At 41.6% G+C, this 14,376-nt stretch overlaps 1 protein-coding gene across 7 annotated transcripts in view; it reads left to right on the top strand.

The window, feature by feature from the left end:
- The window catches only part of FAM13A (family with sequence similarity 13 member A), a 139,060-nt gene that overhangs the window by 90,011 nt on the left and 34,673 nt on the right, over positions 1 to 14,376 (top strand). For 6 of the 7 annotated variants that reach the window (XM_042807846.1, XM_042807845.1, XM_042807842.1 and 3 more), the window contains 3 exons: positions 7,993 to 8,037; positions 9,599 to 9,778; positions 12,599 to 12,785. In XM_042807846.1, the coding sequence (XP_042663780.1) occupies positions 7,993 to 8,037; positions 9,599 to 9,778; positions 12,599 to 12,785 (412 nt within the window). The remainder of the gene's footprint in view (positions 1 to 7,992; positions 8,038 to 9,598; positions 9,779 to 12,598; positions 12,786 to 14,376) is intronic. The other variant, XM_042807847.1, reaches the window with a different exon arrangement.

Raw genomic sequence — 14,376 nt, 5'->3', positions numbered from 1 at the left:
TGGAAACTGAAGAAATGGCTAGTAGGAGCAGAGAGGGAGCAGCATACCTTGCAGCATAAGGCTCCATGCCAAATTTGCATCTTTTGTAACATTACTTGTAAATAAAACTAACAGCTTGTAAGTCTTGCTGCTATTTATCACACATCAAAAATGTGTGCTCCTGAGGTCAGTTGCCAAGTGCAGTTAATTTGGCAGGAGAGCTGGTGCTGGCTTGGCAATTCATGGTGCTTCAACAACTGAGAAGTTGAGTGGGTGGCCAGTTTTTTCTGTGCAGCTTTGAATGTTCTAATTGTTGCCCCAGAGCTGTGCATGACATATGTAGGAATTGCATTTCACGCCATGGAAAAGGAAGGGGAAACTGTCTGCTTTAGCTGTCTGATGGTCAAATCTATTTGTATTGCTACCAGCCACACTTACATAGTTTGAAATACTGTTCAAATAATCCTTCAAGTGAATCATGAATGTGTATGTACAGAGTGGTCACTGCTGCATTGATGTAGTAGTTCCATATATATAATTATGCAACAGGTGAATTAAATGGGAAAAAATGCTTTTTAGCTTCCAAACGCTGCATAATACTTGTTTTTTACCAGACTGAAGGAGCATTGTGTCCCTCTGTAAACCCGTTTTGGTAGGATCAGACCAGAGACTTGATTCTTTAGTGCTGTGCCATATCAGCTAGCAATGAAGATGCTTCCGTGGATGTTACTTTTAACAGTAAGGCAAATGCTCAAGGCGTTAACTTTGTCAGAACTGTCAGAATGCCACCAGTATTTCTTAAAATGGCACTGATTTAAGGCTGTGGATTTGTTTGCATTTTTTTCTTTAGACATTGGGGAAGTCATGACCAAGTATAGGATTAATCACCGCTGCTGCTCTTCAAGGGAGTAAGCAGTTATTAATGGTATGGGACTAAGTGGTAAATAAGGCAAAATGTGACATAGGTTTGTCAAGAGAGGTGATAACCGCTGCAACCAAATTTATTTTTTGTCAGACTTTCCAGTAAGGGGAAGAAAAGGAGTATAGCTAATCTGTCTGATGTCAGCAAAATGGTTTATATCATGCCATCTGTATGGAAAAAATGGGCGTTAGTACTAGAGCTTAAAGATGGGTAGAGAGGGGGTAAGACCTATAGATATTGTTGGTAGGAGAGAACTAGTGGAGCTCCTTAAGTGTCATGGATTTTCATTTTGTTTCTTTAATAGCCACTGGTATAACGAAATGGAATCATGCTCATGACTTTGGCTTATAGCAGAAGTTTAGGAGGTGTGAATGGGATGGGGGTGTCCTCTGGCAGAAAATACATGACAGTGAGATAAGATACAGGATGATTGAGATAGATATAGATATATAAAGATAAACATGAAATATGAGCTATAGGATGAAAAATAATAGCATAGGTAATGAAGTCATACATCTCAGGACTAATAATGAAAATTCATGATGTGAAAGGGGAGTTACATTTGGAAATGCCAGGGAAGAAAAGGACGTGGGCACGCTTGTTCATGGAGAGATGGGAGGGAGGCATGGGATGAAAATATTCAAGTTGAAGTAATGACATGACAGTGGATATATGAAGTGAAGTCTTCTCAGTATATTTAGAGGAAGTATGGATGCACCTGTACAAGTCGGATGAGGCCTCATACAGTTCCAGTAACTCATGACATCAGGTTTGTGAAGATGATTAAAGTAGTGAGCAAACCCTGCTACAAGATGGAGAAGAGCGAGGAAGGCTTGTTTACCAGAAGAAATGAAACAGTACAGGTATTTCCTCTGCATTTTAGACAGGGGGCAAGATTGTTTGTGTTAAGTAACAATACTGATACAAGAGAAAATGTATACAAACAGGCTATGAATAAATTTGGTCAGGAAAATAGAAATTTTGTATCTGGAGCCCTCTTTTGTTGGGCATTGCAAGGATGAGGTGGGCTTAGCCAGTTTGTGAGATCTGTGGTTTGAATCCCTTCACCTGCTGCTGACCAGGGTTATCCTCTCCCTCTCTGTACTGCTTTGTAAGGCAATTTGTTGACTCAGCTGTGCTCAATACCAGACAAGGAGATTTCTGCACTGTGAGGAAGAAAACCTTGCTGGGTGATGGATTGTTTTCGGAGGTCGTGTCTGAAGGGCATTCATGTCACCTTTTGTAACGAAACCTCGTGGTACAGGGAGTTGAGATTGTTTAAAAATGTGTAGTACCGCTCCTTGTATAATTCTGTAATAAGACTGTGAATGCCAGCTGTACTGAAAAAGTGTGTGCAGTTTCAGGTAATGAAGCAGCATCTGGCAACAGCAGTTCCCTGTAAGCACGCTTCTACTCAACGTGTGCAGTGAGTTTTTAGAAGGCAGGGAATCTACAGACATGCTTCGTGGTGGCGTGTATGCTTTAGATTTGACATTAGTCACGTAGATGGTTTAAGAGGAGTTTCCTGATGATTACATCCTGAGATAAACCAGAGTGATATTACAGGGGAAAAAAACGAAAGCTTTGTAGTGTGGAACTTCCTTGTTAACATGCAGCGCATTAAGCTGAAATTGGGATGAGAACTGACATCACAAACAATGCCAAAAATTGCATTAGATACCCATGAGTGCAGGGCAAGGCGTTGGACAGTTTCGCCTGTCTTAGTACTTCGCTTCTCTTGAAGTACTAATATCCTGTTGGCTGTATTCAGCACAGCTGACCTTTTCCTTTTAACAGCTGTGGTCGGATACAACTCTTTTTATATAATGCAAGTCAGGTATTCTTAGGCTGTAGTATATTGGGTAAAATGTTTTATTCTGTTTTTTCTCAGATCAATTTTATGAAGAACCGGAAAAAATCTTGGTTAAGATTTTGCACCTGCTCAGAAATTTGCTTTGGATGCTTCCCCCCTTGGTGGGACATACCATAAGAGCTCCTGAGTCCCACAGGAGTGCTTGGCCCTTTCACAAGTCATGATTACATGGTGTGACGCGTGTTACTGTCACATTAGCACTGGCTGAAAAGGGACACCAGGCTGCTGGGTGCTGCTGGGTGCCCCTGCTCGCCCTGTCTGGCTGCTGGGCAGGTCTGAGGCACCCAGGGGGGAGCATTTCGCTTCTCTGTAGAGGAACGTGCCCAGAAAGAGCCATCCAAATTCACCGAGTTAAATTGGGTGGCACGTATGGATCCCCTTCAAGGTTTTCTCTTTTTCCAAGCAGTAGGTGTCAGTGTGCACCCATTGTACAGGGTGATCCCAGTGCAAGTGAAAAGCAGCAGGAATCCTGCAGAAAACAAGACACTTGCTTTTAGTGGGGTTAGTTTTCTGGATAGTAAGAAGGTAGTGTCAGATATAATGTACCGCATTTAAAGGAGGGATAGTTGGATCTGAGCTTGTGAAAGTGTGAAGTTGCTGAGGAAACACTGAAAGTGTGTCCTCTGTGTGATGTGACATCCCAGTAACTAAAAGCACATCTCTGTATTTTTAAACTCACTATTTTCATGTTTTATATGCAGACACAATACTTCTCGTTGGGGAATGTGTGTCAAATTAAATAGTTGTCTTAAAATAGATCCCATGTGAGTCTGCAGTATTGCATGTCGCAGTGTGCAACAGTTGTGGAGAGTGAACGGTGTTTATATATTTATATAAACATACATATATAACACACTATTTATATATAAACAGTGTTTATATATTTATACCTATGAAAAAGGAATTTCCTAGGTCGTGTGTTGGAATAATATCTTCAGGAGGACTGTCCCATCTAAAGCGTCAAAGCCATTTAAACATCCTCTACTTGGCTGGAATGGCAAAATGGTAGAAATTTTTTGCATCTACTGACACTTTCTTACTGTTTTGCTTGGCTTTTAAAAGAACAAAAACGGGGAAAAAAAAAAAAAAAACAACTTTGCTTCCTGAATAAAGCAGATGGATTGTAAATAAATCTCAGCAGTGAGTGGCCTTAGTTCCAAATTGCAAGTATAGCTTATGGCTTAGGCCATTAAGTATGGTCAGGAATTAATTCACTGACTTCATAAGTGAAAACCCAATCTGGGAAGATACTATGCCAGTAAGTCAATTTGCTCAGGCTGATGTTTTTGCTTTGCTCTTTTAATACCTGAATGCTAATACATTTTGCTCAATAGTGCCTTGAATTAAAAAAAAAAAAAAAAAAAAAAAGAAAATAAGAGAGAGCAGGTCTGATATCCAACTGTTATTGCCTGCTGTCACAAGATGCCCAGTGCAGACCAAACAGGGTGCAGGTGTTGGAATAGATAATTCTCACAGTGATGCACATCTTTTAAACCTAGAGATTACTAGTTAGAGGGGGCAGGGGAGATTTAATGTGCTTAAAGGTGATGGGTAATACCACCTTTCCATCCTTGAGGTTGAAATGGAATGGGGGAAGGGGCCATGCAGTAAGAGTTTACTTTATGTGTGAAGCAAGACATTATCCAGAGCTGATGGGGCTCCTCTGAAAGTGAGCAAAAGACTTCGGTAAACAAGTTAGACAACACTGGGAAGTGCTAGAGGTCAGACTTCCCAAAAGGAAAAGCATGAGGATCATAAGAAGCCAGTTCAAAAGTTTATAGCACTTAAAACAGCTGTGTGTCTTGATGCAGGTTTTGTGGCTGACTCTCAGAAAGTAAAAGTCCCCAGCACTGGGAAACTCTTCCTGCTGCTTTCTGTCACCTGAGGAGAAACTTTAAAGTCACTATTTCTCCACATGCTCTGGAGCAGCTGCATAATTTAATAAAGATAATCTAGCTGTAGAGATAACTAATGGCACGTATCCATGAAATGGAGCAGATGTGAGGAGAAAATATTTAACTGAAGCAGAACATGAGTTCCTGTTGTCCAGATGATTTACTGAGCAAAGCAGCCCTTCTGAGCCGCTGCCTGCCCAGGCGGGCATGCCAAGAGGGCTCTTCTGGGCACGGCTTGCCTCGCCTGCTCCGTGAAGCATAAATCCAACGGCGGAGAGACTTGCCACCCAAGAAGTTTGGAAAACCCCTGCAGGATACACCCCACCTGCCTGGTTGCTCTTCTGGGCTGTGAAATCCTTGCAGAGCCGTGACTCCCTGGGTTTGCTAACGTGCTCGAGCACCTCCTGCTCTGTCCCTGGGCAGGCTCGAATTCTAAAGCTGCTGTGTAATTCTCTCCCTTTCACTACTTGTTTTGGATGTGAACTTCCTTGATGTAAAAAGGGTTGGTGCAGAGTAAATAAATGCATTGCAAAATTGCTTGAAATTAAGATTCAAAATGAAATAGTGAGGAACATTACCAGTTGTGGAATTAAAAGAAATTTAGTGTATCTTGAAAAATTCTGAGTTAAAATCTCTGTCTTACTGAAAAGGGGCTAATAAAAGAGCATTAAAATATCACAGTGCTAAGAATAAACTTATGTTCAGTATACAAGGAAGCATGGGAAATATAATAAAATCAGAACGTCAGAGCTTCATTTTGTAGTCATCCACTCAGCTGGCATATAGCAGTATATATATTTCCTTGTTATTTGTCAGTAGTTTGAAAATCACTGTATTACTGGCTCTCTGACAGAATCTATATTGTCTGAGTAGGGCTTTCACAGATACCACAAAGTAATTGTTACACAGATATGCATCATTATGAATTAGCAATTCATAACGGACTTAAGTTAATGGACTTAAAACTGAATTGGTGTTAGTAAAGCACACGGCTAACTGAGAATTAGACAACTACAGAATGTGTTGGGGTGTTAAGAAAATTTTTTGCATTTTACTTAGGTATTTTTGCAGCTTTATCTTTTGCTTCTTTTTACTGCTTTTTATGTAAAGAAGCTGGTGTGTTTTCAGTAATGATGCAAGTGGTTTGCAGATAGTGACTGTTGGCCTTGAAGAGGCAGAGTTAACAGAATGAAGTTTTACTCACATACAGTATCTAGCCTCTCATTACCTTTATGTGAAACAGGAGTTTGCATTTTTGCAGTTTTTATCCTGTTGGAAATAAAGGGAAGAGCTGTTTCCTGACATCATCTGTCTTGTCTAATGGGTAGATATATCCTAGGGATGATTTTAAAAAAAGACATAATCAAACAATCCTATCTCCTTCTTCACTACCACTTTCCTGGCATGAGAACAGAGAAGAAAGGCGTGATATGAAAGACACTCCTGCTCAGTATGGATTGTATGTAAATATTACAGAAAATTGATACAATATTAACTTCCACACATGTAGGAGCAGTGGCCAGCACATGAGTTGTATCTTACAATGTGGTTTAGCCTACCACACTAGCATCTTACTTGCTGATCCATCTCCCATAGGAGGCCAGGTCTTAAAATAGTTTTGGGCTGGGAAAAGGCCAAATGGTTTGTGTAAGTGATCAGGAAAGCAAGTACAGTACTTGAAATGTGTTCTTCACATTGCAAAGCCATCCAGTAGTAAATAGTCAATATGTTATGTGTGGGAAGGGACAGATCTTGCAAACATTTATTTTTTTTTTTCCCCTGTATGCAGATAGCGTGTCCATAATAAGTACAATAGTACTTGTTTGTGTGTGTTCTGTTTGTGAAATCATCTCGGTGACACAGCTGCTCAGGTGCCGTGGGATATGCTGGTAAATCCGTGACGGCCTTCCCGCCGTGCCACTGCTGCAGGGCCCTGTGCCCGGGCCGGAGACGAGCCCCGCGCGAGGCCGGCGCTGGGGGGGATGCACAGGTGGTTACAGCACGCCACCCCGCTTTGCCCGTGCCGAGGTTGGCACACTGGCTCAGCCAAAGGAAGCTGAAGTGTATGGCGAGTCTGACTCACAGCTGGGTGTCTGTGGGGTTTGTACCTCACTTAGAGGAGTGAGGCTGTCGCGTTGGGTTTGTTAAACTGGCTGTAATGGCCCCTCGTTTACCCTTCTCATCCTCTGTCACCTGCCTTCTGCCACAAGTGATGCTCAAACCCAGGAAAGCCACAAAGTGGTTATCACCCAGGAGTGTTCCAGCTTCTTAGCTAGCTCTAGATCTGTATGGTGAAGTGCGAAATATTCAAGGGAAGCAGAGAGGAAATTATTGGTTAGGGAAGGGAAGTCAGGCGTTGATGATTCTTCTGCACTGAAATGGTTTGGGAGAAACTGGTAAAGGCTGAAAGCAATGAATGGCTGTTTTGTCAGGAATCACATCTTGCATACCTTCTGGCTTGTACCCGGGCCACACAGTGCCATTTTGGGGGGATATATCAGCCAGTCGTACTGCTAATTCCTCTGCTGATATGGGGATAAATCGAAATGAAACCCCTAGGCGTGTAACTAACTTGGCTTCACAAAGATCACAGGAGGGATGAATAGGCAAAAAGTGTCACCTTATCTGCAGAGCCGAGTCAGCATGGGGGAAGAGGTGGCAGGAGGGGACTGAGCTTGGCAGAGGGCAGAAAGCAGTGACATCTCTGCAAGGTAACATGTCAGCTTGTTCAGAAGGGATTTACACAGCAAGCAATGACACCTACAGGTACCTCTTCCTGAGCCTGAAAACAGACTGAGTGAAAAGGGAAAGAAGAGAGAATACATTTTATTTTTAAAAAGGTGAAGCAAATAACATGAATATCAGAGAGCTGCAGCAGGAGACCTGTGCAAAGCCTGTATTGTGCCTTTGTCCTCCATTAATATTTAAGGAGTCTTAAATATTAAGTCCCTTTTGACAGTGTGTACATTTTCAAGTCAGCTTTGGACTTTTGTGATGAGGTTAAACAACCTGCAGCAGCAGAAAGCTCAGAAGAAAGCAAAAAAATTGCAACATGCAGAGATTGAAATACTTTCCGTTAGACCTTGGCCTACTGCAAAGGAATGAGAGTGAAAGTAATTCTTGAGGATACTGTCAAAAGGCAACTCGTCACCGGGGGAGTGAAAATTCCTTAAGGGGAAAGCTTGTGGCATGTGCATGCAACTGTTGTTGAGACAACTCAGACCTTTAAATCTTAGTGCTGCAAAGAACGAGGGTTTTTAAGACCTTATTATGATAATTAGACCTAACTTTCTCCTCTTTTTTTTTTTTTTTCTTTTACACAGTGCCCACGTATCACAAGTCAGTAATAATATTCCTGCTACAGGAGAGTAAGTGTCTTTTTTATAATTTTGTAGCTACCTTTTTTGTATATTGGAGTTTTTTAAAGTATTGCTGGTTATTCTTTGATTTCTCAATAAGGGTTGTTCTTGCCCAAGCCAAAGCATCTGCAATGATAATAAATGGCTTCCATCTGAAAAATTCTCAGGCCCTTGTTTCTTTCCTCGCACCGTGTCTGTGATGTTTTGGTTAGGCAGAACTTGCATATTTAGAGAAGCCATTCACACTGTGTCATCCTCTTGCTCTTGTTTGTGCCCTGCTGCATCCCAGCAGAGGATGGGGCTTGACCCCACTACCATACCTGGGAGCAGCAGAGCTAACAAGTTGGCTCCTGTGCCAAAGATGGAAATTCCCAATGGCTGATGGGTTTGTAGAACTGATTCTTGTTAATACATGAAACACAGACGTATTAGTTAAAGCATGTGGGGTTTTGCAGTTGCTAAGATCTTTTGACTTTTTCAGGAACTGCAGTCTCTGCAGACTTAATACCGTAGCAACTTAGCAACAACTTTTGTAAATTCTCTGGAGAAGTCAGCTCAGGTACAGGTTCCCATACTCATAGCTACTCAGTTGACAATTAACCAGAAAATCCTGCAGATAACTTTTTTAATTATGGAAAAAGCACTAGAAGCTATATATGGACTTTGGACATGTGTGTTTGAAAAACTCATTCTTCAGCAGACTACTTAAAGCACTGCAAGAAACAGGGATGCAGCGGGGATGTACAAAAATGTGTTTCTAAATGATCTTTTCACACACAAAAAAAAAAATTTAGATTTTGCCCATAAAAACTTGTTCTGATTAAGGAACATAGGAAGGAAAAATTACAAGAAAATGCCACTACCAAAATAAAGGAGATTTGGTTGTGTTGAAAGTTCAGTTAGTCTCACATCTTTAACTGATGCAACTGCAGAGGCTCCCTTGCTGTGGAAGCCTTCTTACTGCTTGTGGGCATGATGGTGATCTCGCACCAGAGCAAGTTAAGGGTGGCTGTGGGTGCATTTGTGGCACAAGAACAGTGCAAAACCAGCATGAACTCAACCAAATCTGCGCTCGGTCACAGAGTTAAGCATGTGAGAACTTTGTGTGTTCTCATCCCTCTGAGGCAGCAGTGAATCATCTTTTGCAGATGATCCCTTGCCGTACTGAGCTTGGATTGCACAAGAGACTTGACCGGTGTCAGCATGGCTGGATACCAAATACAGTTTTGTCAGGGCAAGGACTATTAAAGTGGAGGATGAAAGTTAGGCACCAATGGCTATAGTTGCAGTAAGTAAAATTAGCGGGCTTACTGAAGGTTCAAACATCCCTAGAAATAAAAAAGAGGAAGATGAATTGGGAAGGCTCAGATCTTCTGAGGGAACTGAACATCAGGGTTTCTGAAGATTTTGGCCTTAGCTCTTTGAAGATGTCACAGCACTAGAACATTTTATACTGCCTTGCCATCATAATAAAACATAACCCTCAGATACCCTTGCTTTATTTATTGTTGCAGAGAGGGAGCTCCACAAAGTCTTTGAGCTCAATTGACCTTATTTTTCGGCTTGACAGGTATTTAGAGAAGACAATCCGCTCAGCCGTGGAGCAGCATCTCTTTGATGTTCATGGCTCAGGCGGCCAGAGTTCAGAGGACTCTGAATCGGGAACATCTTCAGCCTCTTCTAATGTGTCTGCCAGGCAGAGGAGGCGACACCACAAAGAGCAGGAGGAAGTCCGGAGAAACAGAGACATGTACGAGCCTGATTTCTTTGTTTTGGAAAGTATATTTGATTAAGTGTACCCTAGTCCTGTCCTCTTATCAAGGCAATGCTTAGTTCTGTTATGAAATGCACTGGCCCTCGCCCTGAGTTGAAAGTACAGAGCTCCATTGCATCAGTTAGAGCTGGGAAATCTAGTGTTTATTAGAGCTCATGGAGTGGGGCAAAGCATAAGAATCCATTTTTTTTACACAGCATAGTAGAATGACAGTATTTGGAATTGTTTAATTACAGTACTTGTTGCTTTAGTGGAACTTCCTAAGCAGTTGGCCTTATTGCCTGTAACTTCAGATAAGAACTATGGGTTTAGATGCTTTTCTGAATTCAGAATGTCTTAAAAAATGAGATCAAGTTCCCCTTTTGTATGTGGAGGCACAGCTTATGTTTGAGTTCACTGAGGAGACTTGGAAGTTTGTCTGAAAGTAGAAAAATCTTCCTTTTGATTAATCAGAATTTAGGAATTTTTATCCACCCTCTTACACAAAATTTAAACATTATTTAGTTGTGAATTTCATTAAATGTCTGTCAAAGAGTAGCAAAAATAATACCTATTTTTCCTTTCATACTCCTCTACTTGTGGCATATACCACAACCCTAACAAACACTTGCCTAAGGCATAGCTATCTTTGACGAACTGTAACTACAGACTTTGCAAGGCCATGATCTAATCAGTGCTTCCATATAAGTCTAGCTTTAACACAGCACTAGTTCTTGTAAAGAGTGTATATACTTGACTGTAGTATTGGATTGCTAGGATTTCAAGTTAGATTCAGAAATAAACATCTAGTCTCTTGGTTTTTAACTTGGTGCTGAATTCCCCAAATCCTATTGGATCTGCACCTTCCTATATGAAGCCACTTTTATACAGCTGCCTAACCATCAGTACCTCATGTTAATACTGCAGCCATACTATTTCCCAAAATGTGTCAATGCTACTGTTGTAAAAAAATCCATAGTTACAAAATGAAAAGGCGTTTCCATAGTGAATGAAAATACTCTGTGAAGATGGACTAGGAAATTAGCACTTGCAAGTCACCAAAGTATCTGGCAGTAGTTCTGAAGTAGTTTTTCTTGTTTAGTAGCCCTGCTGACAGGCTTCTCAGGTAAGTAGGTCAGAGACTGGCTAGTGTACGTGTTTGGAAGCGTATAGTACTGCAGGGCTTTTTTCCAACTTTGTGTTACAGAGCTGCCTTTAGACATGGTTGACACAGTTGTTCAGGTTTGGTCATTAAAGCTGAAGCCAAGGATTTAAAACACACTGGAAGTTTTGAACGCTGGCTGGGGTTCAGATTGTTATTCCTGGTTCCCTTAGGTCAGATTGCAGGGACTCCATTGAGTGAATTATCAAAATCAGGAATTCCTTTCAAAACTACTATCTGTTGTTATTTTGAGTGTCAGTGACTTCATCTCCTTGCCTTGTGATGGATCACAAGAGGATTTGTAATGTCACAAGGTGGGACTTCAGATAGGAAGAGTGTTGATCACAAAAACACATGGATGAACTCCTGGACTTTGCAGACTACATGATCTACAGGCTGTGTATCTGTAACTGGTCTGCTCAAGGTTGTGTAAAAACATACTTGCCTTTGTGGAAGTCATCTTAGAAGTTTAATTGTAGATTTTTAATACCTCTTTGTATCTCTCCCACCAACAAAACCTAGAGATCTGTGATCTAGAAAATTACTGGAAATTACTGGGTTTGATTTTGATCTGAATACTCATGACACTGTCCAAATACTACAGAGTGACTGGTTTCTTGTCACAACAGGGCAAGTCTAAATAAATTCTGCTGTTGGTAAAAGCAGGCTTTTGGAGTTGCACAGCACTATATGAGGCAGCTGCACATACAATGTTAGTAAACGTTCCAGTTTCAATGTCAAGTGTAACCAGCCTGCCTTTAGTCTCCAGCAGGCTGGGATGGCGAAGAATGAGATGCGTTGTGTTTCTCCTGTTTCCATCATGCAGTGATGTGCTGTGTATGTGCATCTTCATTATTGCACAAAGTAGAGGGAAGACTGCTAAACGGGTTGCAAAGGGAAAACTCCATGCTAAAGGACCCAGCAGGCTAATTGTGCAAGGCAAGATAAGCCATACACCAGGCTTCTGGAAAACATGCACAAACCCTGCAAGCCCAGAGAGTCCCAGCTAGTACATCACATGATGACTTAGAGCTAGCTGTCCTGATCACCTCCCAACAGAGCAGAACAATCTTATGTCCTAGCAGTTGTGTTGCCATTGCAGAGATGGATTCCCTTTTATGTTTTCTGTAACTCCCAAATAGGAATCAAGCATTTGGCTAAAGCCCCACAGTCCTGCTCTTGCGTTTGAGAATATAAGAGGGCTGATTATGCGGTGTCAAGCACCAAAGGAGAGTCTTGGACCGCAGCCGTGAATCACTTTTCTAAATTAAAAGCACGTGTCAAAAAGGAAAATATGCTGTGTATTCTCTATAAAAATACCACAGACAGCCAGGAGCTAGTCCAGCTTCCGTGTGCAGTCAATGGGATTCTCTACACTGGCTTTAGTGGGAAGTGAATCAAGTCACAACGTTGATCCTCACAGCTTTCTCACCTGAGGTGTTTACACCTGGCTTTCACTCCTGAATGGGATTTAGCACTGCAGAGTGTGTGGTGTTTGCTGCAGTAGGAAGAACCAGAGATACTGGTTTCGTAGGGTGTAGAAGATGTTGCCGGAACTGCACCAGTCAGCATGATGTGTTTCTCTATTGTTACCATAAATGTAGCGGGAGAGTGTTTTAAACAACCTCCTGTTTTAATGTCCCTTTTCTTTTTAGGGAAGTCGTCAACAAAGAAAACATTCCCTCTGGATTCAGCAATCTTGAAGACTGTATTCTAGCTTCTCAAGAAGTAGAAAAATTACAAGACAACAGCTCTGGATATCTTAGTGAAAGGAATAAACCAAAACGGCAGAAATCCAGCACCAAGCTTTCGGAGCTTAATGACAACCAAGACAGTCCTGTGGTAAGCCAGCGTGCTGTATTATTTGACGCCTAGTACTAGGGTGGGAAGAAGTCTTTTTTATTTCAGTGCACATCTGGTTCCCTTGGGTAGCCATTTTTGCCTACAACACAAGCGTAAGTGGCTGTTTTGGACTATGGGCAGCACTGGATCCCATGCTTGTAATCTTTGTGATGAGGCAACTGAGAAGCTGTATTTCTGCTATGATCCTCTTACTCCATCTATAGTCATTTTCTCTTGCTACAGCTTTTTGCTTTTTTCTTCTGAATTCAGTGAAGTATTTTGGAAAGAGAAAAAGGAAGTAAGTCTTTTTTTCCAGTCTTTCAAAGGCCTTGCAAGGAGGTTGAAAGCTGAGATGCAAGTTCACGTGTTTAGGTCAAGTTTATTTTAATATTCCTGCTACTGTAGATCTCATGTGACTTCTTGATAATGAAATGACAAAAGTGTTTTATGCCTTTTCCTTAAAGTTTGTGTGTTACTGTGGTGTTTTCAGTTTGTAAAACACTTTGGAATGTATTGGTCCAAAAGATGATCCCTCTCGCTAACTTTTACTGAGGATGTAAATGACACCAATATAATGTCCTAAAAATCTGGAATACTGTGGAATTTGCCCAGCACATTCTTGTGTGACCTTCACAGTAGAAGACAGTTGGCCAACTTTTACAAGCTGTAGAATAAAACTGATGCACCCTCCTTCCCTCTCAACCAAACCAGACACTCATCGTAGTGTCAGCAGTTGAGAAACTGTACTGTGCTTCAACGCAGGATCTGCTTACAGTGGCAGAAGTGCTGTGCATCCAGGTGCCTGGCACCAGACATGTGTTACACGGTTACTAGTAACAGTGAAAGCTCTGTGAAAAGGCTGTCCTGAGCTGTGGGGCATTTCCTTCAGTTGTACCCGATTAAAGTTTAGAGCCTGCTGGGAGTGAGTTCCTTCTTAATGTGACATTGTGTTGGGACTTGTTTTGTTGAGGTCACAAAATTGCAATGACCTGATGCTCTTACCCTGGGCAGAGATTCTAGAGAGAGGCAGATTGGGCTTCTCTTTGTGATAAAAAGAAGGCAAGATGCCAATAATTGTAGGCAGTGCTTGGATTTAGCATTCAGTATCAGTAACCTACTTGTGATACTTCATGAAAGAGCACAGTGACATAGACACACTTGCTTTGCTTGTAGCAATGGACTTCAAGATAGGCAAAGGTCAAGTGCTTACACTCTTTTCTACACCTCTTCTCTGTACCCGTGGAGTATAAAGCAGTTTAATGTAAATGAGAATTTGACTCAGGATTTGGGAAAGGAAAGACTGACAGAAGTGTCCGCATTTGCTGTGGACCTGAAAAACATCCGTGAAGCCTTAAAACATGCCCAGAAGAAACATCCTCAAACTTACCTGTGTCTGCTGGACTTTGCCCTGCCCCTCATTTTTGGATCTCTCAAGGAGCAAAGGCTGAAAGGAACATGAAATGGACTGACCTTGCACAGAAAGCCCGTTGATCAAGACGACCATCAGCATGGCTCTTGCTTGGTTTGCTAGAGGAGGTGTTGCAGTGGGATTATCAACTGGGAGTATTGTTATGAAACAGATTGCAGAGAG

Source organism: Tyto alba, unplaced genomic scaffold, assembly GCF_018691265.1.
Source record: "Tyto alba isolate M040663 unplaced genomic scaffold, T.alba_DEE_v4.0 Super-Scaffold_6, whole genome shotgun sequence".
In the NCBI taxonomy this organism is placed as follows: domain Eukaryota; kingdom Metazoa; phylum Chordata; class Aves; order Strigiformes; family Tytonidae; genus Tyto; species Tyto alba.
The sequence above is the reverse complement of the archived record's forward strand: the minus strand, read 5'-3'. Positions and strand labels throughout refer to the sequence as shown.